A 21,186-nucleotide genomic window follows, 5' to 3' on the forward strand; every position below is an offset into this window, starting at 1 on the left:
GGGTGAAAAGAAAATTTGGAGGGATACTGTGATTAATTTCCTTTTCTTTCTTTTTTTTTTTACTTTCAGTTTTCGTTAGTTCCCGCGCCCCCTTTCCCGCTAAATCCAATATTAGAGACCATATATTAATTTTTGTACAAATCAAAATAGGACTGGTCGTATAAAATTGCATATTAAAGACCAATAAAAATTTTCATCCCTATAAGTACACTTTTAGGGACCATATTTAAAACTTGTCGCTAAATGTTGGTCCCTAATAAGGCTTTTTCTTGTAGTGAAAATCGCCTCTTATGTTTTGGGTTTTGAAAAAGTGCAAAATGACTAAAAATCTTAGATTTATATACTTTGCTGAAGGACTGGCACGGACCGCGCAAAAATGCCCCGCGGCCGCGCCGAGGAAAGGAGGGAAAACGACTCTCTGAACCTATCCAGCGCGGACCGCACTGATTTGGTGCGCGGCCGCGCTGGTTGACCTAGAGTTCACTGGCCCTCTGAACCTAGCCACGCGGACCGCGCAGAAATGCACCGCGGCCGCGCGGCTTCCAGCGCGGACCGCGCAGAAATGACCGCGGCTGCGCTGGGGGCCTGCAACACCTGGACCTGCAATTTCTGATACTTTTAAGTCTAAAACCCTCCCGGGACCCACTCAAAACTCACCCGAGCCCTCGGGGCTCCAAACCCAACATACACACAACTCCAAAAATATCCTACGGACTCATCTGTGCGATCAAATCGCCAAAACAACATCGAATTAGGCCTCAAGACCCATGATTTCCTTCCAATTTCCATGAAACATCAAATTTTACTGTTGCTAGCTCAAAACACGTCAAATGACGTCCAAATCTAACCAAACTTCACAGCAATTACTTAACTCATATTTAAGACTTGTGCCGGGCGTCGGAACCAAAATACGAGCCCAACAGCACAGTCTTCTAACAAATAACACTTTCCAATTCTTTAATTATTTTCAGAAAACAATTTCACGTAAAAATTCATTCCTCGGACGGGACCTCGAAATTTGATTCCGGGCACATCCCCAAGTCTCATATTATCCTACGGACCCTCCGGGACTGTCGAATCACGAGTCCGGGTCCGTTTGCCCAAAACGTTAACCGAAGTCAAACTTAATCAATCAAAACATCAAAATTTTTATTATCTTTCTCGCAAATTCATCTTTAAACGTTCCGGCTACGCGTCCGGACTGCGCACACAAATTCGAGGCAACCCCCAAGTAAGGTTTTCACGGCCTCAAAAATACAGAGTGAGTAGGAATAAAGGTGATGACCCTTTGGGTTGTCACAGCATGTGACTGATATTATGCCTCTTATAAATCTACTCCAAATATGCTTTCTTTTAATGATCTAATACGATGATTCGGCAAGTGTGCTGATAGTTTATTTGGTTGCTAAAGAGTAGTAATTATATTTCTGATATTTTTGTAGAAATTAGTTTTAAGTAATTTAAAGAGAGAAAAAAAATTGAACTTTGGTCCAATTAGATATTTGATTTCCTAATTTTAATGAAAATCCAAACTTCTTTTCTCTCATGGTTTAGTGAACTGGGAAAAACTAGGAACATAGAAATTAATGTTACATTATTCCTTTTGGGCGCAGTCAAGCATAAAGCAGTAGAAGTTTGTGTAATTCTTTGTAAAGTCAATATATACTACACTCTACTTTTTGTGTTTTGCATGCTATCTTCCTTCAATTAACAAGTGATGGTGGAGAAAGTTTTAAAATGATGGATAGAATCATTGTATGTTAATGCACGAACGAGACAGAGTTTCTAAGAAGACCAACCACTTAAGAGGAAATTCAAAGGAGTAAACATGCTGACCATGCAGAGTTCATCAATCAAAAATGTCGTAGAAAAAAGATTTCCGAAGGAATAGGAAAGTGTACAACTAAATAAGAGTTTGCATGTTCTATCATCAAAGAAACATCTCTGTTGATGTTAGAGTTAACAACTGCTTTTACCCGATAATTTCATTAGTTCTCTGTATGTTTGTGCGCAAAAGTACATTCTATCGTGTTATACTCTTTTTCATTGTTTTGTTCTTTGGCAGTCATGTATATGTTCAGGCAGTGGCGGAGCCAGAATTTTCATCAACAAGTGTCAAGATATAAAACATTAGATACATCGAAAAGTCAGGAGGAATCAACGTACCGTAAATATACATAAATAAAATTATCTACCAAATGAATAGGCATTTTATAAAAATTGTCTAAAAAATTCGTCTCCACTACTATTATTTTATAAACGAATAGGCATTTTATAGTATATACCTTTGAGGAATTTGAAAGAGCAGTTAAGAATAGTGTAAATCATGCAATGTAATTATAGTAGAATTGAATATAAGATTTATCACCAAATAACTTGCGAGTGAAACCACCTTGTTGATATCAATTGAAGTGCAATTATAAATATACATAAATAATGCAAAATATATACTAAGAAAGACACGATCAAATAACGTGTTTATACCTTATAAATAAAGGTAATGTAATTATAAATTTTATTATTTTAATTGTGATCCTTTGGTAGGACAAGCGACGATCGATTATGTTTCGAATTCAAATATTGTTTACGTTAATGGTAATTTATTACATACAATAATTATTTTTATATTTGTTACCCTAACAAAAGTTTCTACTATCTTTTGTATAAGTTATGTGATACTTGACTTGAGATATTCGTGCAACACATGAGTATAGAAACTAGTGCTATATTAAAAGCACGAATGCCCTTAGCAAAATGTCGTTCGCCTTTTTTATCCTCTAAAAATAGAGTTCATACTGGACAAAATGGTCAATTTTATTAATTTACTAATATTTAAGACATAAAATCAACTAAAATTTTATTTATTAAATCTTTCCTTATTTGAACTATATATGTAAGAAATTCTAATAATTAGGACTATAGAATCGATTAATATATATTTACCTTCTTTAAATTATTTTCTTATTTGAATTATGTAACATAACTATAATATACTTCATGTAATTTGCCTAATATTTAGAATTTTAAAATCAACTAAATTTTCAAGTATTCTCGTATTAAACAGTATTCGGACGTGTGAGGAAGAGTTCCAACTTCCAAACGTCCAATAAAAGTTTCCATAGAGACAAAATCTGATTAGTTGACTTCACAGTAGTGGTATGTAAAATATTAAATATTTAATTTTGTTCAAATAAGAATTTTCTCATTTAAGCAATAAGTCTCTTTTGAAGGTTACAAAAAAAGGTAAACGTTTTAGGACTATTTTCGCGTAATTCATTAAAGAAAAGAAAGAATTACGCTTTTAATTACTTGGCACAACAACCCAACTAAAAATGGCCCAGGTTTGAAGTCTTTACCCGGTTTAGCCCAGGTTGCATATATCTTGAAAGAAACTTTTCAGTCTTTAGCCTATTATTAAAGACATACTTCTAGGGTTTTTTTTCCTTCTTTTTTCTTTCCCAGCATACTCAATCTCTCTTCACTCGCCTCTCTCTTCCTTCTCCCTAAAAATTACAGAATGTTTTTGTACACACTCGTGATAATCCTCGCATTCTATGTCAATTAGATTTCGACTTTTGAGTTAATTGACAAAAAGAGGTTAAGGAACCACAATAAAATTTGGCATATCAGTCCAAAAACTATCAGATCTGGCCTAAAACTATCAGATCTTGCCTAAAAGAGCATCTCCGGCGACCTCGTCTCATATTTTCTTCTCTTAGTTTTTGTTTCATCCTTTGCTACTGGTGAAGCTCAGATTTGAATGCCAAAACCTCGGCGGAAAAATTCAACACCAGCAACCACCGAAAAGTGTAATGTGGTGATGGACAGAAGGTGTTTTCTGGTGTGAACTTGTATAGGTAGTGTTTATACAAACTTATACACTATTGTATAAATATGTATAAGTATGTATATATGCGTACAATGTTGTATAAATTAGATATATTTTTAATGTATAAGTGTGTATATACATTGTACGTGTATAGTAGGCATCCATGGATGTTTGACACTTTCTTCTTTTCTTCTTCTTTGTCTTATTTTTCTGATATACATTATTAGAGATTGTATATACAAGTTTATACAAAGTTATACATCATTATACATGTAATGCACATGTGTAGTTAAATCTAAAATTAAAATTTTATATGTTCAATCTATGTATAAATCGACTTTTCTTGTTGATTTATTTGCAAAATCAAGAACGTGCAATAATTTTTTTAATTTTTATTTTTTATTTATGCTATTTGGAACTTGGAAAAGAAGAAAACTTAAGGTTTTTAAGTTGCATTATATATGAATTTGAATTTTTTGTAGCTGGAACAAGAATATATACAAACTTGGGGAAGAAGAATAAAAAATCACTGAATTTTCGTGCTTGAAGATCTGCAGAATAAAAAAAGAAAGAAAAAAATGCTTATTTTTCAAACGTTGGCCTATTGTTAATGGGCTACAGATTTGCAAAGTTGTAACTGGGTTATTCTACTGCAATGTATGTAGGTGGACTGTATTTTTGTGTAAGGATAAGTATTCAAATTAACGAACAAAAAACTCAAATACAAAATTGATGGTATTCCTTGAATAGGACTTTGATATTAACTAAATTTTATAATTCAAAATTAGATATTAAATTTTATTTTTGCGATAGTAATTTATTCTTTTCTAATCTGTGACACAATTCATTTAATATTTCTTATTAATTAAATAAATAGACCAACATGAATTTTGATTGCGAGAAAGAAAAAAATTATCTTCTTTTATTTAATTGACTATATTTGTTTCTTTTAGAATCAACTTGAAAATGACAAAAAAATGAACTTACAGTAGCTTTCAAAAAATAAAATAGAAAAACTCCTAAATCTTCAAATTGTCCTGGAATAAACAGAAAAGGAGGCACGATAATTTATGAAATTGAGATAATAAAATTATACAACTAGAACTAAGTTTAAAATAAGTATATCGAATGCTGATCGATGTATGATATAGGCAAAATTTCTTTATTGAGTTAGTTATATAGAATCAATATTCATCAATTCGAAGCTTAAGTTTTTATTTTATAGTCGTAAATAATTTTTAATATAATATTTATATTTTTTTTCTTCAAGAAATTACTGATCGAGATAAGGTATACGCGCAAATCGCGTATCCTAACACTTAAGTATAATACTGGGTATATAACAACAATGTCAGTTGGAGCTGAATTGTTGATTATGAAAGGATCTCCCAAAGGTTAGTGACAGACCTGGCTTTTCTAGGCTTTATAGACAAATCAAATACAGATACTACAAAAAGTGCCCAAATTTTCAAATCAAATAGTCGTCAGCTAGAATTGTACCCTGCTCATTGAAATACAAATACTATCATCGCAAAAACTTTCATCTAATTGGACAACTGAGTCACTGCTGCTGCATAAGAGAGTCAGTGACAACTCTCAACATGATACAAAAACTAAAAAGAACTCTCTGATTTAAGTTATGTGACTCCTGATTAAGCGAATAACGAAGAAACAAATATCTGCAGTAAGCAAGACTGTCACCACTTGCAAACATTGAGCCTATACAAGATTTGAAGAGAGTTCACATGTCATTATAGGTTCCATTTCCGAGAAACTACCATTCAAAACTTTGCCATCTTGGGACAAGATAACTGTTTGATCAAAAAGTTTTAACCCTTTTTGTTAAGCTAATTAAATAATAAGATATGGGGTAAATCCTAGCCAGAGATAATTTGTTCTAGATATGAGATAGAAGACAGAATAAACAAGCATAGTTGAACGTAAAATTTAATTACAATCGCGATTAGATTTCAAAATGTAGGAAAAGGAAGATGGCTCCAAATATATCAAATGATAACGAAGAATACATAAAGGAAAAGAGTCACCATTCTTGAACAAAATTGACCTCCATACATTTGATAAAGTTGAATTACAGACGACTGTCATGATCCTGAGATTTATCTCCCTTTTTCCGAAGAGCTTGAGAGAATGGAACATCTTCTCCTTCAGAGAGATGTATATCTCTGTATGTGTTCCCGTCAGCCCCCTTTTCCTTACTCTCTCTCATGATATTTATACAAAATACTTTCCTTACCCAGCGATACTTAACCGGAGTGCCTCAGTTCTTGGAATATCCTGTAGAGTATTCCTCTAAAACGTCTAAGTGTTGAACTAGCCACTCGGGCTGAATTGAGTGCTCGACCTCGACCGTAGCTAAATCATTCGCTGGTATATTGCTTCCTGCACGTGACTTCAGTTTAGTTGAGTCCTGGTCGTTCTTCCTTAAGTAGGATTCTTTTGATCAGATTTTGACCTATACAGTTAGTCACTCCGCCTGTCGGGGTCGTCTTTGGACGAGCTCGATGGGCGGACTCTGCCAGTTTGTGAGTTGAGAAATTTGAGCATCTGGGTCGAGGGGCGAACCCTTCGTAGCGAGGCGACGATGTGATGCTTCGAGGGCCATACCTGACCGTTACGTCAGTTTGAAATGTCGTCAATTTATCATGCATCATTATGGCGCACGTTCCCTATACATTACATCGTTTCCTGTGCCTCTTCTATTTTGGAGTTAATGCGGCAGCGTTTGGTTTTCCCGCTCGGGGTGTTTGCTTTCATATAAATAGAGAAGATAACTTCTCGTTTGGGCTGTTGTGTTTCCTATAAATTCTTCGAAAAACTCCAAGCTTCTCTTTCCACCCTCTTCAGATTCTTACGTCTCCGTCTTTCATCTTTTGAAGTTTCTTGCCGTTGTTACCCCCTCCACCTTAGCACTTCTCATCTATATAACCAAAGAAAACATGGCTAGTGCACCTTCTAACTCTGATAGAGCCGCCGGCACCGCTACGTCGGAAACTGATTACCATTTCATGAAGAAGGGATAGTCATGGTGGAAGATGAGAATTTTCCCACTGTGGATGAAATAATTTCACGTTCAGGGAAGACCAGGACTGATTTCAAGAACTTTCCTGACGGCGAGCCTGAACCCGTTGTTTCCCAAATGGATGATGCGGCGCTCGCCGCGCTTAAGGCTAAATGGAGGATTCTTGACTACGTCGAACTCATACCTGCGGGAAACGACGTCGTGCAAATACATCGTCCAGGGTATTGCGTGTTCTACGCGTACCCGTTTGTCATTGGTTACACACTTTCCCTTCCTTCCCTAGCTGAGGACTTCTGTCGCTGTTATAGGGTGTGCCCGGCTTAGCTTTCTCCGTATATATACAAACTCTTCCTCATGCTTAGCGAGTACGCGGAACTGGACGGACGGGGGATTTCTCTCCGTCACTTGCTTCAACTCTTCGTACCCAGTTTTTATAGGGGTACTATGATACATCTTCGTCACCGTGGGACCAAGGGCTTGGTGGTGAAGATAGATGATAAGATCAATCGCCGCTTTTGGGAGAACTTCTTCTTTCTGAGGACGGAGCACGTGGTGTCAAATCCTAACTGGTTTCCTGAGGAGTGGAATTATGCCTGTAAGTTTTTATTTATTATTTTTATTTAAAAACGGTTGCTCGTTGTCCCCTTCCAGTGATCTTATTGTTCTTCTTTTTCCCTTTTTCTTTATTTTGTAGCCGAGAAGGAACTGCCTCCGTTAGTCGCTGATATCCGCGAGTGGGTGAGCCAGGTTTTGCCCCATACGATGAGGATTCATGAATGGTCGCCGTTCCACGAGAGATTCGGGCGTAGACCCTCTGCTGGTGAGTCATCTCGTCTTCCCCTTGGTCACGTTGCCCTTTATTCTGTATTTCCCCCCTCCTATTTCCTCTTTAGTTTAAGCTTCTCTCGTCGGTAGGTCGGAGGGCCACGAGGAGGGCGAGGGCTCCTATACCTGCTTTCCGTCAGTCGAGTTTCTCGATCGGACCTGCATCGATTGCGGCTGCAAGTTAGAGCGTTCAAGACGCTGCTACTTTACAAACTACGACCCCTCTCGGACTCGGCCGTCGGGGGCTTGCTCGTCAGGCGGAAGCTCTGATTCCCGTAGTTCATTTGGTGGGCGAATCGTCTCAAGACGATGGTGAAGAAGCTCCATTAAAGAGGCGGAGAATAAGGGCTGAAGGGGTACCCAGGACTGAGGGGTGATCCCGTGTTGGCAGTTTTTGAGCCTGGTAGTGGTGCTAATTTAGACGAGGAGACCGTATCCCCCTCGGGCGTGGAGGTGGTGCCCGTATTTGGCGTGGAGGAGTCTACCATGGTAGGGGCAGAGTTCGAGGGTCGCTGCGATCATTCCGAGTGGTCCATCAACTTCACAACAGGCCTATGCTCCCTCTTCAGCCAGCAAGAGGGAAAAGGGAGTTGTTATAGATGACTATGAATCCGGTTCAAATATTGACCCTAAGGACATAAGCATGTTTGAGGCGGGGTTCACTCGGGTTGAGGCGGGAACAGATAGTTCCTCCCGCGTGATCGAGATTTCTTCGGATTGCGATTTGCTGGAGGACACGGTGAGCCTGGTGCCCCAATTTGTCCTTCTTTGTTCCGCCACTGAAAGCAGGGCCCTTCAGGAGATCAGCGATGCTGGCCTGTCACGGGGCGTAGCCGAAATGGCTTTGAGGGTGACTTCTTTATTGCTTTCTTCGTTTTACGTCTTCCACTTTTGCTGACTTTTTCTTTACAATCTCTTTTCTTTCTTCAGGCTTTCATTTTTTAGACTGAGAGTATCCGCCGCGAGGAGAGTCAGGCTGCCGTTTTTCAGAAAATGGTTTCAAAGTATCGTCGATTCCGTGACAAGTGTCGTGAGATGCATGCACGACTCAAGGTGGGTGGCAATTCACAGTCCCTTAGGGAGGATTTGGAGTGGAAAGACGAGGACCTGATGCGGTCCATTGGAAGATGCAGCGAACTCGAGGGGCATCTTAAGGCTAAAGAAGAAGAGCTCGAGGTGGGCAAAGGGGTTGCGGCTGAGTGTGTTGATCTTCAGGCGAAGGTGGTGGCCCTGCAAGCGGAGATTGAGCAGAGTGTCACCAGAGTCGCCGGTCTAAGTATTGAATTGGCGAAGAAGGTGACCGAGTTGGAAAGGGAGGCAACCGAGCTGGAAAGGGCTGAGGGAGCCCGAGTAGCAGCCTTAGTGAGGGCTGCAGCACTGGAAGATTCTATCCGTGTTCTCAAGTCTGAACGAGCAACTGAGATGGAAATGACTGCTCTGAGGGAGGCGCGACTTGATGAGCGGATTGGTGGGCTTGAGGGAGATGTCTTGAGCCTGGGTGATCAAATTGCTACTCTCGAGGCTAAGGGGGCGCGATTGTTGGCTTTGAATCCTTCTCCTGCGTCCGCCTCTGTTGACGTTCCTCACCTTTTGTACGAGATATGGATCCACGCTGAGGCTCATCGGGATATATATAAGGGCTTGTTGGTAGCGGGGAATGTTCCTGAAGCCGCTTTCGAAGAAGTCCGTGTTAAAGCGCGTGAGGCCCGTCTTGCCTGCGGCTATGACCCCGCGACAGAGGAGGCCGGTGAAGGCGATGAGGCCGAGGACGGGCTTACCTTTGATGATGAACATTCTGATGGAGAGGGTGACGGTGGTGGTGAAGCCGCTGAGCCAAGCGGGGAGAGAGATGATGGCGTGGATGGGGATAATGCAGAGTGAAGCTTTTGTACTTAATTTTTCCTCCTGCACTTTAGTTTTTCAGTACTCAGTTAGTTGGGTGGGCCCCCCTTTTGTCCCTATGTAAGATGTTAATTTTCCTTTGAATGGAACAGTTGATTCGTCCTTGATTGTACGTCTTTGGCCTTTCCTTCTCTTTTCCTTTCGAATTTCTTGGATCTTCTTGCAGTAAGTCCCTGACTTTTGGTAGTTAATTCGAGCGGTATCGAATGTAGCTTATTAATTCGAGCGACGCCGAATTTGACTTGTTAACTCGAGCGGGGTCGAATTTGTCTTGCTAATTCGAGCGAGGTCGAATTTGACTTGTTAACTTGAGCAAGGTCGAATTTGTCTTGCTAATTCGAGCGAGGTCGAATTTGACTTGTTAATTCAAGCGAGGTCGAATTTGTCTTGCTAATTCGAGCGAGGTCGAATTTTGACTTGCTAATTCGAGCGAGGTCGAACTTAGACTTGTTAATTCGAGCGAGGTCGAATTTGTCTTGCTAATTCGAGTGGGATCGAATTTTGACTTGCCAATTCGAGCGAGGTCGAATTTAGACTTGTTAATTCGAGCGTCTTGCAAACTCGAGCGAGGTCAAATTTTGACTTGCCAATTCGAGCGAGGTTGAATTTATACTTGTTAATTCGAGCGAGGTCGAATTTAACTTGCTAATTCGAGCGGGGTCAAATTTTGACTTGCCAATTCAAGCGAGTTCGAATTTAGATTTGTTAATTCGAGCGAGGTCGAATTTTAACTTGTTAATTCGAGCGAGGCCGAATGTGTCTTGTTGTAAATTCGAGCGAGGTTGAACGTAGACGTGTTAATTAGAGCGAGGTTGAGTTAACAAGTGTTGCCCTAGCTGTTGTGCGAGCTGCACCTCTGCCCCTACCACGGCCTCTACCGCGACCTCGGCATCTCGCGGTCCTGACCGGTGGTACTGGTGGCTGCCCGTCTTGCCCGGTAGCACGTGTCCTCACCATTTGTGAGAGAATAGAATAACAAAAGTTTAGTTATCAGAATCAACACATTCACACGACAAGAATTCAAAGATGTGAAGTTTCCTAAGGGTTTGACAGCCTCTCGAAGATAAGTACAGACGTCTCCGTACCGATCCGCAAGACTCTACTAAACCTGCTCATGACTCGTGAGACCTATGTAACCTAGGATCTGATACCAATTTGTCACGATCCAAAACCTAACCCGTCGTGATGGCGCCTATCGTGGTACTAGGAAAGCCTACATTTTCAAAATACTTTCAATATTTAACAGAAATGAATTAAGACATTTAAAATAACCGGAGCTTTTCAAAAAAACGGGGTAAACCCAAATCATAAGTGCGAAAAATAGCCCGACATCGGGGTGTTACTGAGTCATGAGAATCTAAACAACCAATCTAGAAATAGTGTCTACAAGGGGCTGTGTCAAAACACCAATACAGAAAAGGAAAGATAACAAGAAAGGAGAGACAAGGGCTGCGAACGCCGGCGGCTACCTCGTAAGTCTCCGATACTCAACCACGCATGAGATCAACGTCCACCGTGTCTAGAAACACCTGGATCTGCACACGAGGCGCAGTGAGTAACGTGAGTACATCCAACTCAGTAAGTAACAATAATAAATAAGGAACTGAAAGATAGTGACGAGCTACACAGTTATAGTTCATTTTCAGTAATCTCAGCAAGAAGTAGACATGCTTTCGAATCCGACAATTTAAGTCAATCCAGTTTTATACAGTTTCAAGTTCAAGTAAAAATCGAATATAGAATCTTCCAAAGATTTCAGAACAATGACAGATAGAAACTAAGTGCATGAACAAATGAAAGCAAGTACAGCCTCTCAGGGCAACAATCACTCAACTCTTCTTAACAGCTCAATCACTCGGCTCCCAGCCCTCAACACTCACAGTCAATAGGTGTCTGCGCTCACTGGGGGTGTACAGACTTCGGAGGGGCTCCTACAGCCCAAGCACTATAATTCGCACGGACAACTCGCCTGCTACAGTATCATATCAGGATCCGCACGGACAACTCGTATGCTATGGTATCAATATCTCACTGTCAGGCCCTCAGTCTCGCTCAGTCATCAACCTCTCTAGTCTCACGGGCTCTCAGAAATCAGGAAAATCAGCCCAAACAACAATAACATGATATATCAATAATAATAATAAAGACTGAGATATAATGTGCGAGTAAAAACTGAGACTGAGTACAAATAGCATTTAGCAGGCAATTCAATATATAACGCGGCCTCTGTGGGACCCAACAAAACCAACACATAGCCTAAACATGGTTTCTAACATGATTTACAATCGAATTTCTACAACACATAGAGAGCATATAGCTAACAACAAGTTATTCAACTTTAGAGTTTCAAGGGGCGGACAAGGTCACAATCCCCTCGGTGCACGCCCACACGCCCGTCACATCCAAAATAATCACATGACACAAAATCCAGGGTTTCATACCCTCAGGACCAAATTTATAACTGTTACTTACCTCAATCCGAGCAAAACGCTACTCCAAAATGCCTTTGCCTTGCGAGTCGGCCTCTGAATGTCCCGAATCTAGCCCCAAGTAATACAATACAATCAATATAGGCTAAAGGGATCAATTCCACAAGAAAAGTACTAAATTATAGCCAAAAATCCGAAATCGGCCCGAACCTGGCCCCCGGTCCCACATCTCGAAATCCGACAAAAGTCACCAAATCCGACAACACATTTAATTACGAGTCCAACCATACTAGTAATACTGTGATTATAACATACAAATTTATTATATGGCAAACTATAATGCAAAAATACACTTTTATTATTTCTTTCTTGTTTTCATTTAATTTAAAAAAAAATAACTTTGTTAAAAAAGATTAAAAAATAATGTAAATAAAATTTATTTTGCTTTTAACAAGAAGATTTATAATTAAATAGATATTTATGATATATTTAAGGCTATAAATTTTAAAAGATTTATAACAAATTATATGACATGTTTAGAGTAACTTATTATTATAAGCAAACACCAAAAAGATAAGCTAAAGATTGCAGCTTACATTTACCCACGTCTGTTGTCCCTTATTGTGTCGGAGGTTTAAATACTCAATTACGTGCTCGAGTCTGTCTGAAACTGAAAATCCGTCAATTACCGGAAGACCAGCTGACCAAAGCGATTTGCCGGAGTGTCTATTTTGAGAAGGAAAAGTAAATTAAAACATGAGTATTTGGGTACTTCATCTGCTGCCTAATTGTCTCGCCTATCCTCAATTGCAATTACAAACCAGGAGGAAGCAAATTCCTTCTATTTGGAGAAAACCCATCTTGAAATCTTTCCCATTTTTAGCCTCTGCTTCTTCTGCTTCTTTTCCACCTGCTGAATATCCAGGTAAATAGCTCTAATATCTTTCACCATTTTAACTTATTAGTTGATTCAAGTCAGTTAGATACTCAATCATATTCTGAGATGAAACATTCTTTTCTATCCTTTTCTCTTAGTACTACTCTTTTATTTCGTATGACATTGTTTGATTCTTGGAGATGAACTTTACTTGTCTCTTGGTTTTCTTCCATTAGTGTAACTGTGTGTCTATCCACGTATGGTAGACCCTTTTACTGCCCAACAAATAAATCTCTTGTAAGCTTATGCAAAAAAAAGACAAAAATTACTTCACGGTGTCGATTAGTTCTTCTGAAATAATCGAAAAAGTATTAGGAACTATATAAAAGTACTAATGTCAATTTGTTAAGTTGAAAGTATTTTAAAATAATTTGAATTCGTTTTTGTTAGAATATACTATAAGCCATGCGTATTGTTATAGTATTCTTTATGAACAATTATTTATTTACTTGTTTAAATTCAATAAAGTTTCATTTTTTAATAGATCATGTGTTGGTTTGTGTGTCCATTGCTTACATAGTAGATGATTTAGTGTATAGAGTTTAGCTTATACACGGAAGATTACATCATCGGTTCTTGTAAGACGTAAAAGTTAATGTTCGCAATCTAATGATGGAATTGGACAAATCATCGGAATGATTGTAGCACAAGATTAAATATAATTTATCTTGATTATGGGAATGGTTTAATTCCAACTTCTTGTGCTAGTACATTTTGTATGTATTGAACGGATCAAGTAGAGATAAGTATTTTATACTGACTTTTATAAAATAATTTCTCTAGTCCATTTAATGTACTTATACTCTCAATCCTGATATAATTATTATTAGCTGTGTATGTCACTTGTTGTTTTGATTTATTAAAAGGCGAGATTCTTTCGCGAGTCAATAAGCCTGGTAAATTGGATAACAATGATATACATTGGCGAAGTAATAATTAGTTGATGGAATCCATGTCTCGGTTTTGAGATTGATGATACTCCTTTATGAAAGCTTATAAGTTTTCATGTGTAAACCCGGCCGGTGGATTTTGTATTCGACACATGAAATAAGTTAAGTGTAAGTCTAAAGGAAGTAATCAATAAATTAAATAGTCAGTAATTTAATTTGATTGATTAGTATCTGAATCTTAACATGGGGAGTTAAATAAGGTTTTATGGAAGAATTTCGAAATTGAACTAAGGAGTGCAATTACGAATTTTTAGTGGAATAATTCGTAGTTTATTATGATGGAAATTAATTTCAGAATTTCGAAATTAATATCATAACAGGAAGCCTTGTTAATTAAATTCTGTGGTCCCTACTGTGCCGAAATAATAGGAAATAGTGAAAACTGTTACTTAGTGGGAAAGAAAACATGTAAACCGTCCCTTAGTGGGAGAAGGAAACCTAACAGGTTTTGGAAACGGTTTTGACCTAAAAAACGCAGCTATATATATATATATATAGGGGCTGGACGTTTTTTTTTGAATTATTCTTACTGCGGGTTCTGCTAGAATTTTGCCCATCCAAAATTCTCTATTTTCGGTTATTGTTTGGGTAACACAGTAGAAGACTGTGGAAATCTGCTGGTGCGTTTTCAACTAAGGAACTGGAAAACGACATAGATTTGCTGTGTTTACGCTTCAAGAGGTAATCCGAAAATCTCCGTATGTGGTAGTTGTTTAGATTACACGTGAATAAGATACTGGGATTGCTTCCGCTGTTTATTATAATCCATCAGTTTTACCCGTAATGGGTATTGGTATATACCAGATTTCGTTCTTACATTAGCGGTTCACAAGTTGAAGTTGTTCTGTCTAGATAATTTTGATGACCGGAATTATAAAACTAAAAAAGAAAAAAAACGATGTTTGTTTTACAAAACATTCTTGGACAATGGAAAAAAAAAATCTCATGTTCGATATGAGGTTGAAGCCAAACTCCTTGGGAAGATAGCGGTAGCGATTATGGTGAGATCCGATGCAGATCCAACTTTCGACTCACTTGTGGGATCCAGGCAGTCAAGGGGGGCCACAACGGCTCCTCTCATCTCGAGAATCCATACATATTGTTGTCAAAGAAAAAGTATTTGACTTTTCTAATAGTAGTAGCATCATTCCTTTTCCGCTGGAGAGAATACACACATGTGTACGTGTGTGTGTATATATATATAGTGCTCTATAGTGCAAATTAACTTTCAGCAATTGAATGCTTGTTTGCCAATCTATTTCCTCCTGAGAAGTCAACTAAAAAAAATGTAAGAGTAATATCAAGTCTGTTATTAGAGGCTAAGCAATGCTGGAGAACTGCTAACGCTAAATGGAACATGTGGGAGTTCAATCAGATTTTTGTTGGTATTTAGAAGCAGCTGAGAAAATTGATAAAGCTGGGAGTCTTTGTTCTTTTCATCTTATCCGTCTCTTTATTTTTCTAAGTTAATCCAGAACAACTACCTGAGACAAGGCCAAAGCGGAAAAAGCAGATAGCAGGAATAGATCAAGATGAATTACAAGATCCAGCTCTTCTAGCAGATCCTGATAGTTGCTTTTGCGAGTTTAAAGGAGTACAGATACACCACAAGATATATGATTCAGAATCACTTGCTACAAACTTGTCAGAAGAAGGGGATAGTTCTCGATCTCCTAATGCCAATAAGAAAGTGAACATTCCCATGATATTGTTACATGGATTTGGTGCCTCTATTTATTCATGGAACCGAGTTATGAAGCCATTGGCACAGGTCACAGGATCAAAAATTTTGGCCTTTGATAGACCAGCCTTTGGGTTGACTTCAAGGCTGAATCATGTCAACCATTCATCTCAGGGAAGTGAAGACACCAGACCCCTTAATCCTTACTCTATGGTATTTTCCGTGCTGGCTACTCTATACTTCATTGACTTCTTAGCAACTGAGAAGGCAATTCTAGTGGGGTAAGTTCTAATTTATAGTTTTTCCCCAACAATCTCCGTCATGAACATGTTATGGATGTGACTCTATTTAGCTTGAAATAATTGCAGTGAAAACTGAATTAGCTTCCTTATTGTTCTATATTAGTTTCACTAGCTCAGTTGCCAAAATAATGATCCATCTGCTACACCACAAATGAAAGAAGTATAAAAGGAAGGAAAGGTGAAAATGATGTTGTGGAAAATCAGACATGTGTTCCCAAATGAATGACTGGCCTACTCTCCAATGAACTTTTAAATGATCAGAAGTTATTATTCTCTATCATTATCTTCATTGCCCTCCCCCTCCCATCTGTCTCTGCAACTATTACAAAGTGTATTTACTTGGTCAAACGAAGTAGATACATGATTTCCATTGAGAGGATAATGTACTTCAAATTGTCATTTTGGTTGCATTATCGCCCTCCTTCCTTTGCTCTTCCTATTTCATTCTCAAAGATTTGATTCTTATTGGTAACTAATGAGACACCAGACACTCAGCTGGTTCCCTTGTAGCAGTTGAAGCATATTTTGAAGCACCTGAGCGGGTTGCTGCCATTATACTTGTTGGGCCAGCAATTCTAGCACCCCTGAATTCAGGGCCTGTAGCTAAGGACAATCCAAGTGGAAAAAGTAACCAGACTGAAGGCGATGACTTGGAAGTGAACTCTAATGGGAATTGGTTTACCACGGTTGTCAGCATTTTGTCAAAGTTATCCCAATATCTTGGACGAGCAATAATGCGATTGGTGAAAGGGATGGGAGACATGATAAATTATTTATATAAGAAAGCTTTATCTACGTTCTTGCGTTCTACCATTGGTATTATGTTGGTATGTACTCTTTTTTGGATCTTTCTAATCTATTTGTTGAACCCAAATTATTTTCTCAAAATTGACATCTTGAAGCTTTGTGAAAGCAAAATTAGGTCTATATACTTCATTTTTCCAATTTCGAAAAAGGTTTTTAAATGAGAAATCCTCCCTGCCATTTTGAAGGAAGATGGCAGTCGAACAAGAAGGGATGCTAATTCAGTTTTCACTAATAATACTAACAAAGAACAGAATAATAAAAAAGTAGTAAAATTAGAACTTCCCACCAACCCCAAACCCATCTTCCACCACCCCAACCCCCCACCCTACCCCCAAACCCTTAGAGTACTTACTTTTCATGTTGTAGATAAATTATTTTGTTTTTCATTTCAACAAAATGAATATTTTCTTTTTATGATGTAAAAAAAGTATTTTTTTTTATTTCAACAAAATAAGTACTTTCTTTTCATGATGTAGAAAAAGTATTTTCTTTTTCACAAGATTAGTACTTTCTTTTCATGTTGTATAAAAAGTATTTTCTTTTATTTTAACAAAAAGAGTACTTTCTTTTCGTATTATAGATTTTGAACATTTTGAATAAAGTTAAGGTGGCCAATAGGTCATGAGCTCAGTTAAAGTGTTTAAGTGAAATATATGGGCAAGTTTAAGGGGCTGCCTGTGTATTCAGCCTTACTCCTTTGATCTTTCTGAAATTTCATTTGATGATAAATTTGAGATATTTATGTTATCAGAATAGATGGAAGAAGTCTTAGCAGTTCTTATTAGTCATTTGCAACATATGCAATAATGAGAAAATACTCGATCAGCACTCTATAAAACTTGATTGAAATAAATACTCAAAATGACTATTGACTGCCATTTTCTTTCAGGTAAGAATGATAATTGATAAGTTTGGCTTAGCTGCTGTTAGGAATTCTTGGTATGATCCTAAACAAGTTGATGATCATGTCTTGCAAGGGTATACAAAGGTGATTCCTTGACAGCTAGTTATTCCCAACCTGAGGATGGGCTCGATTTTTTTCTTTTTGCTGTATTTGGTTCAGGTATGGGACCTCGCTTCTTAGTGCATTGTTGCCATCTTGACTCTTTAACATTTGCAGCCTCTCAGAGCAAAAGATTGGGATAGGGCTCTGGTGGAGTATACCGTGGCTATGCTTACAGATTCTGCATCTGAATCAAAGCCACCACTGTCAAAGAGACTGCGCGAAATATCATGTCCTGGTTAGAAAATCATCTATGTGCCAGCAAATCGAATTTGATAACTAGAAGGAAACATTAGATTTCTAAATAATTAATTGAAAAAGTAAGCAAGATTTCAAGTTATTATGAAGTATTAAAAACGACATATAACCAACATCTCTTGACTACCAAATAACCTTTGATTGCACCATTTTCTCTAAGCTACGCCCCAACTAATACTGAAAAAGTGCTCGTCATATGAGCCTTTGTTCCAACATGTTCTTTTTACATTCTTAGTGTTGTTATAACACCATGTTCTAAGAAACATATTGTCTTAAACGTACATGATAAACAACGACTCCAGTTACACAATGAATACACAAAAAAAACTTCCTAATGCTGTTTTTTCTCTTTTATGTGCAAATTGAGGTTCAGTTCTGATTGTCACTGGTGATAGCGATCGGCTTGTTCCACCATGGAACTCTGAAAGACTTTCACGGGCCATTCCTGGATCTTGTCTTGAAATAATCAAGAATTGTGGCCACTTGCCCCATGAAGAAAAGGTGGAAGAATTTGTATCCATTGTTGACAGATTCCTTGAAAGAGTTTTTGGGCTGCGAAAAGAGCCTCATCTGCAACCAGCAACATGAGACTGATATTTTTTCTAGTTCAACTTGGCCAGGATTGACTCATATTGGTGACTGGTGAACTTTAAGTTTGAGACAAGAGTTGCCTACTCAAGGTCATATAGAATTTAAAGGAAAACTTTATAGCTCTTTGTCAATGTTATCAATCCTATGAACACCTATAGGTAGCTGCTAATTTGTGCAGGTAAACATCTATTTCTTGATCATCCTTGAGACTATGACAAAGTACTATGATGTAATACAATACATGTATATTGAGACTTGTAAAATTGTACTTCAGTTTATTCCATAGTAGCTGAAACCTCTGCAGCTTTACAAGAAGCCCGTGATTTGCAGCTACAAACTGAAACTTTGCAGATATTAGCAGTGCGGAAAGCATATTAATTTTACAATATCTCATTGTATGCATCATAAGAAAATAGATGGTATTCCATCTTCAGAAAGGGGGATCAAGAGATATGGTGAGAGAGGGATCCGGTAAACCACGAGGAATATCAAAACCAGACATGAAATCCTCTCCAAATATCACAGCACCAGCTGCTAATGCCCCAGCACCTACTCCCATTCCAAAACCAGGTCTTGCATTTCGTGCTGCTGCAGTTCCACTTTGTGGCATGCTTAAGTAACTAGACGGCGTGTTGTCTGTTCTTGGGAGGAAAGTTGGAATGTAACCAACATTAGCAGGTGGAGGTGGTGGTGGTGGAGCACGATGTGGCTGATAGCTCGGTCCTGCTGCTGGTGCGTAGCTCGTTCCTCCCACCGATGGGTCGGAATAATTTATAGCATACGGTACTTGACGTGCATATTGGTGATTTGGCTGTGGTTGGTTTCCTTGCAGTTGAGCGGGGGTCAAGGATTGTGGTTGTGGGTATGCTGGTGCAGGTTTATATCCATTAGCCAAGTTGAAGCCACCGCTGTTATCTGCAAGCTTAAATCCCTCATTGTCACCTAGTAAATCTGATGTCATCACAATAACTCTTCAGTCAAAACTCATAAGATTGGTCCAAAGCATTACTTGAATCAAGGGTCTTTTTCATTGATTCTAAGGGAGCAAAGACAGTCTATTCATGACCTTAATGTGAAAAGCTTGTTAAATATTTATACCTGGGAGTGAACTTGGTTCTTCTCTTTCCTCTGAAATTCGTATCGATACATCAACAAACCCCTGAGGTTTATTCGAGTTCTTTCTCCGCAGTTGAAAGCTCCCCACCTCTTCAACAGGCTTTGAAATCTCAGAGTTGTTATTGTACTTGTCCAGAAATTCTTTCAAAATCACAGTAGCTGTTCCCAGGAGCTTTTCTCTAAGAAAAATGGGCTCTCTACTGTAAACTTCAACATGGAGAGCATCTAATTCAGAAGTGTCAACTAACATTGAAAATTTGGTTTTCCAAACAGGATTTGCATTGCCTGAAGAATCAATCTTGGAACAGTACTTGTTGTTTGGATCAATCCATCCAACAGCATACCATTGCAGCTTCCACAAAGATGATATTGTTCGTCGTAGCCCCCTGGCGGAAATCAGGCAGACTTCAATCCATATTTTCCCCATTTCAGGCAAAGCTTTTTGCTTGATTGATACAAATGGTGACAGAATATGTGCTCCTCAAAGGTTCTTTCCTTGATTACAAAAAGAAAAAAGTATACAGTTTTGCATCATAATAAGGCTACCTTACTTTTATGATAAGAAAATACTTTACATTATTTTGAGTTCTGTTAAGAATAATCTAGGTAGCTTTTCCCCGTATTGTGACTCACAAGTCTATCAAAGGGGGACGGGAATCAGAATGTTAGTCAAAAAAGTTTGCAACATAACAGTGTTGAAAAATGAACTCGGGGTCCACTAGAAAGTAATTTATCCACAGATTTATGTCTGCAATTACAACAATATTTCACGAAAACCGATGGATATTCATATATGTTTTAAAGAAATGAAAAGTTGGTCAAACGGCGCTGACCAGATCCTCACGCCCGTCCTCGACGACGCTTGCTTTTTTTTTTTTCTTTTTCCGCCCTGTATGCATACGTAAGAAAGCCAGATAAAGGTCAAAAGTAATTAGAAGAAATATCACAATAAAAATCAAAACTCACTCGTATTACTGTAATCTTCTACCTATTACTACTATATTGCAATTTTGATGTTTAATTGTCTTCTTTTCCGTGCAAATTAATTATTAAAAGAAAAAAAGAAAGTAGAATAGGGCGGGCGTAACATAGAGCGTATTAATTTACCCTTATTACTGAATCTTCTATTCATTAAGTACGATTTTCATCAAGTTCTTCTAGTCTGGTACGCAAATTAAAGAAACTAGATCTTCTTTGCTCGTGATTTTCTTACAACAATGTCAATAAGAAGTTATTACATTGTCTAAGAATGAATAAGAAGCTGGAGTTTTCATTCATATAATACAACTGAAGTTGTTTAAGTAGAAACAAGGGAAGGAGAAATGTTCTGTTTGTTGGTTCTAATTTCTACGGGGTTTGTTTTAGAAGCGGTTAATTTTGTTGTGATTATGCAACTAATTTCGGTTAATACTAGGCGCAATATCGCAACTTATAGAGATCAAAACAACTGGAATTGGGCAGAAATACCTTTTCATCTTACAGATTCTATTAAAAACAAACTAAATAGGATTAATGT

The 21,186-nt window shown here is 38.1% G+C and overlaps 2 protein-coding genes across 3 annotated transcripts; one reads left to right on the forward strand and one right to left on the reverse strand.

The window, feature by feature from the left end:
- Window positions 1-12,611: 12,611 nt before the first annotated feature.
- LOC109243201 (2-hydroxy-6-oxononadienedioate/2-hydroxy-6-oxononatrienedioate hydrolase) lies at window positions 12,612-18,837 on the forward strand. 2 transcript variants are annotated; one of them, XM_019410111.1, is made up of 6 exons: window positions 12,612-12,950; window positions 15,388-15,874; window positions 16,383-16,722; window positions 17,592-17,690; window positions 17,823-17,943; window positions 18,337-18,837. In XM_019410111.1, exons 1-6 carry the CDS (start codon window positions 12,782-12,784, stop codon window positions 18,549-18,551), a joined length of 1,431 nt encoding a protein of 476 aa, XP_019265656.1. In that variant the 5' UTR covers window positions 12,612-12,781; the 3' UTR covers window positions 18,552-18,837. The 2 variants fall into 2 exon arrangements, with proteins under 2 accessions (XP_019265656.1, XP_019265655.1); XM_019410110.1 differs by having other exon boundaries at window positions 12,613-12,950; window positions 15,379-15,874.
- On the reverse strand, window positions 18,755-20,937 carry LOC109243202. Its single transcript, XM_019410112.1, has 4 exons — window positions 20,778-20,937; window positions 20,504-20,559; window positions 19,653-20,165; window positions 18,755-19,505 (listed from the first exon to the last, which is right to left on the reverse strand). The coding sequence occupies exons 3-4, from the start codon at window positions 20,095-20,097 to the stop codon at window positions 18,985-18,987; spliced, it is 966 nt and encodes a 321-aa protein (XP_019265657.1). The 5' UTR covers window positions 20,098-20,165; window positions 20,504-20,559; window positions 20,778-20,937; the 3' UTR covers window positions 18,755-18,984.
- Window positions 20,938-21,186: the final 249 nt, after the last annotated feature.

This window comes from Nicotiana attenuata, unplaced genomic scaffold, assembly GCF_001879085.1.
Source record: "Nicotiana attenuata strain UT unplaced genomic scaffold, NIATTr2, whole genome shotgun sequence".
Taxonomy (NCBI): Eukaryota; Viridiplantae; Streptophyta; class Magnoliopsida; order Solanales; family Solanaceae; genus Nicotiana; species Nicotiana attenuata.

Excerpts from the sequence above, each read along its gene's own strand:
- LOC109243201 (XM_019410110.1), top strand. The coding sequence starts at position 12,782 with ATGAGTATTTGGGTACTTCATCTGCTGCCTAATTGTCTCGCCTATCCT. Across the intron at positions 12,951-15,378 it reads TCCACCTGCTGAATATCCAG|TTAATCCAGAACAACTACCT; the intron begins GTAAATAGCTCT and ends TATTTTTCTAAG. Across the intron at positions 15,875-16,382 it reads GAGAAGGCAATTCTAGTGGG|ACACTCAGCTGGTTCCCTTG; the intron begins GTAAGTTCTAAT and ends ATGAGACACCAG.
- LOC109243202 (XM_019410112.1), bottom strand. The coding sequence starts at position 20,097 with ATGGGGAAAATATGGATTGAAGTCTGCCTGATTTCCGCCAGGGGGCTA. Across the intron at positions 19,506-19,652 it reads AGAACCAAGTTCACTCCCAG|ATTTACTAGGTGACAATGAG; the intron begins GTATAAATATTT and ends TGATGACATCAG.